The sequence below is a fragment of the Miscanthus floridulus genome, chromosome 19 (assembly GCF_019320115.1).
Source record: "Miscanthus floridulus cultivar M001 chromosome 19, ASM1932011v1, whole genome shotgun sequence".
Taxonomy (NCBI): domain Eukaryota; kingdom Viridiplantae; phylum Streptophyta; class Magnoliopsida; order Poales; family Poaceae; genus Miscanthus; species Miscanthus floridulus.
In genome coordinates, this window is record NC_089598.1 from 106,868,168 (window position 1) to 106,871,767 (window position 3,600).

At 42.4% G+C, this 3,600-nt stretch overlaps 1 protein-coding gene across 1 annotated transcript; it reads right to left on the reverse strand.

Moving 5' to 3' along the window:
• Positions 1-710: 710 nt before the first annotated feature.
• LOC136525212 (protein FD-like) lies at positions 711-3,397 on the reverse strand. Its single transcript, XM_066518203.1, has 3 exons — positions 2,961-3,397; positions 1,012-1,089; positions 711-912 (listed from the first exon to the last, which is right to left on the reverse strand). Exons 1-3 carry the CDS (start codon positions 3,291-3,293, stop codon positions 838-840), a joined length of 486 nt encoding a protein of 161 aa, XP_066374300.1. The 5' UTR covers positions 3,294-3,397; the 3' UTR covers positions 711-837.
• Positions 3,398-3,600: the final 203 nt, after the last annotated feature.

The window sequence follows — 3,600 nt, forward strand, 5'->3', positions numbered from 1 at the left end:
CTCAATAGTTATGTTTTTGGTAGTATTTTTTCTCGATCATGTAAAAAGTTTGCGCGTTTTTATATTAAAATAAAGAAAAAAATTAATACAACACGCCTTAGCTGTGCCCTAGGGGGTCAAAAAAGTTGTACGTGAACTCTGAAATCTATGGTGTTACATTGGACACTAATCAACCCGAATTGTGGCAGTGGCTAGGAGGCCTAATTTGAGTCGTGAACCCAACAAGTAAGACAAATACAAGGTAGACTTTGTTTGCCTAACCCTTTGTCCCCTCATAGAACTCAGCAAAACTATGCTAGCATGAGTTCAGTGGGCTAAGCCTGGTCCACAGCTATTCTAGGGTTGGGCCTGGACGGAGGAAACCAAGCCCAAAATAGTTTTCGTAGTTACCTTTTAACTTAAAATTAGCAGGTGGAGTCCAGCCCAAGAGCACTAGGCCGTAGGCACGGATTTCAGGCCTAAAACATTCCCAGTTTTTCCGTTGGCTTGATCTGCAAAATGCTAAGTCTAGTTCCCTCTTTTGGCCCAAGTCTCTTTCCTTGGCTTTGATGGTGAACGCAGAAGCCTGCAGGGATTATCATAGGCATCTAATTGAACTCATGTCGCCACGGAGTCTAAAGCATGTTAGACTTGTGGGATGGTAGATTGGCAAGCTTGAGACTGCTCTGGGTGTTAAAAAAAAAAGATACATATCACAGCATAATGCCCAATCTATCTCCCCTTGCCCTATTTCACACAAACACGCACTGACACTGAAAATGTACACACGAGTCCAACCATTGCTTCTCTTAACTTTGTACTACTATCAAATATATATGTTCATGTTTCTTTGTCCCTTCAGAATTGGGTGGATGAGGTTCTTCGAAGTGAGCTCTTGGTTGGGAGGACGAGTGCCGCTACTTCCAGTTTCAGCTGTGCAGCAAAAAAGAAGTGTTCATCACATTGACCACCAAAAGAAAACAAGGCATGCTTTTGACATGCATGATTTTGAGTATATGTTTTAGCATGCACCTCTTTGCACTGCTTCTTGAGCTTCAAGTTCTCATCCACCAGCCGGCGAACCTCTTTCTCTAGATTCTCCACATATGCCTGCACACAAACAAATCACTTGGTAAAAATAATCGAGCTACAATTAACACATAGACCTTTCATTTTCAGGTCAACGTACGACTGATTGTGCTGGTTGAGATGTTGGTTTTCATTGACTTAGTTTTGATCAAATTATATTGTTACACATGTACTTTTAATAATTATTTATGTTTAGAGACAGCACAAACTACATAAGCATTACCATGAGACTGTATTAGTCTGTACTTCTATGTAGTCTTATAGATATCGTAAGCCGCCTACGAGGAAGAAGACGTAACCAATTGTAGTGGTTAAGTTGACGCAATCCTGAAGTTATAACTACCTATTTTCATATGGCAACTTGCAATTTTTTTGGTATTTGGATCTGTAATCCAACCAATAATAATCACACACTTCTGCATATATATACCATCCAAAAACTGGAACAAAAAAACAATCACAAACTACCAATATGAATGGAGATGCAGATGCCATGATCACCAGGAATATTCTAACGAAGTTTGCACAAGCGTACTCGTGTCGCTGTGTGAGCCCTTGGTGCTTGAAATTTCTTTGTTTTCTTTTGATTGAGGATTTTGTGCTTAGGCTTGGAGAGCAGGTACAACTGAACTCATCATGATCAGTGTTGACCTTTTTTTTTGTGGGGGGGGGGGTAACCATCCAACTTGTTATTAAAACAATAGATGATATATATGTGTGTCGTTCAACTATGTACTCCCTCTGTCCCTAAATATACGTCGTTTTCACTTTCTGAGAAACAACTTTGACTAAATATGTATTAAAAACATTAATATTTATGATACATATTAGTATCTTTGGAAAGATATTTGAATCTAGTTTTTTAATAAATTTATTTAAAGATATAAATGTTGCACGTATTTAAGATGGATTTGGTGGCATATACAACAACGACAACAGTTATTTAGGGACCGAGGAAGTAATTTAGATGGATTTGGTGGCACTCGGAGAAGAGATATACATGTTTAGTCCATGTTGACTAAGACATTATTGGCAGGAACTCAATTATATATGCATGATGGAAAGGGCCACCACGCGTTCCATTTATTTAAACTTTTATAAACTCACACTTTTTTAACTCAGAGACCAAATTAGCTCACTAGTCATCAGTCACCACCTCTCCAAAGGTTCTCTGTCACATACCAGTATATATAGTATACGCATATATTGGGAATTGGGATGTACTATCTTATGGGGAGCAAAGCTGTAATGCTGTACCATACTTGTTACTACTTTATTATTTCGTGATAGGTACCAGCGTGATCGGCTGGGGCTAGCTGGGTGGGTTGTCTGACCTGCCCTCTCACATGGATACTATTTATATAAATCCGCCAGCAGTATTTTTCTCTCACGTAAACGAACCAGCAACGATACGAACCAACCAACCGAACAGGCTGTTTATAAGCTTGAAAAGGTGTTCTCCAAAACAGTGAGGATTGCAATAGTGACAGAAATATTTTGAAGCATGCATGGCTTTATATGCTTTCATATAGGGGCGGATCCAGGATAAGCTCCTCAGAGGGCTAAATAATGAAGATTAGGACTAGAGTTAAAAAAATAATAGTGATTTAAAGGCTAATAAATAATACTTTACATGTAATTTAAGGCTCCCGAGGGGGGGCTGCCTGCTTTCATAGGTAGGTAGTCTACGTGCAATGTTTTCAGGAAACTTCATGGATTTAGAAGTTTTAGACTTTCAGCTAGTTTTTGACGTTGCCATCATCATATTTATATATATATAAGCACAGATAGCAGTGCATAATTGGCAATAAACTCACAAGTAGAAAAATCATATCTTTAATTAGAGAAAATGCAACTGTGCTAAAATACTTGGTGTACATATACGTACTGACCCTCTTCCTGGCCCTGGAGCGGAGCGCGGACTCGCGGTTCCTCATCATCCTGATGCTCCTCCGGTCGTCGCCGCTGGCCTGCTGCACCTCCATGTCGACGTCGTCGCCGGCAGCGAACCCAGCGAGCGAGACGGGCGTGGAGGGCAGCGCGTGGCCGGCGTAGACGACGGCGGCGGCGGCTCTGTCGTCGTCGTCGTCATGCAGCGTGGAGATGGAGAAGAGGGAGCTGCACCCGCTCACGAAGCTCAGCTGCGGGCTGTCCGGCTCCCTCCACGCCGCCGCCGCCGCAGCCGCGTGCACCGCCATCTGGTAGTGGTGGTAGTTGGCCGCCATGACGGATAGATAAGGAGACGAGGGAGAAAAAGAGAGAGCACCAACAAGCAACAACACTAGGGTGCTTGCTTGGATATGTGTAATCGCTAGTAGTGCTTCCTCTACTTTTGGCTCCTGCTATGCTGCTGCTTGGAAACTGGGGTGCAGCTCAGCTAGCTTTGGCAGCAGCACTGACCACTGAGCTGCTAATGGCTTTGCTTGCAGGCGCGCGGTGAGATAGTTCATGGACCTGTAGTAGTATTTATATGCTGATGCTGATGCAGCCTGTGTCGTATGCCTGCATGCTTGTTAATTACATATATACTCC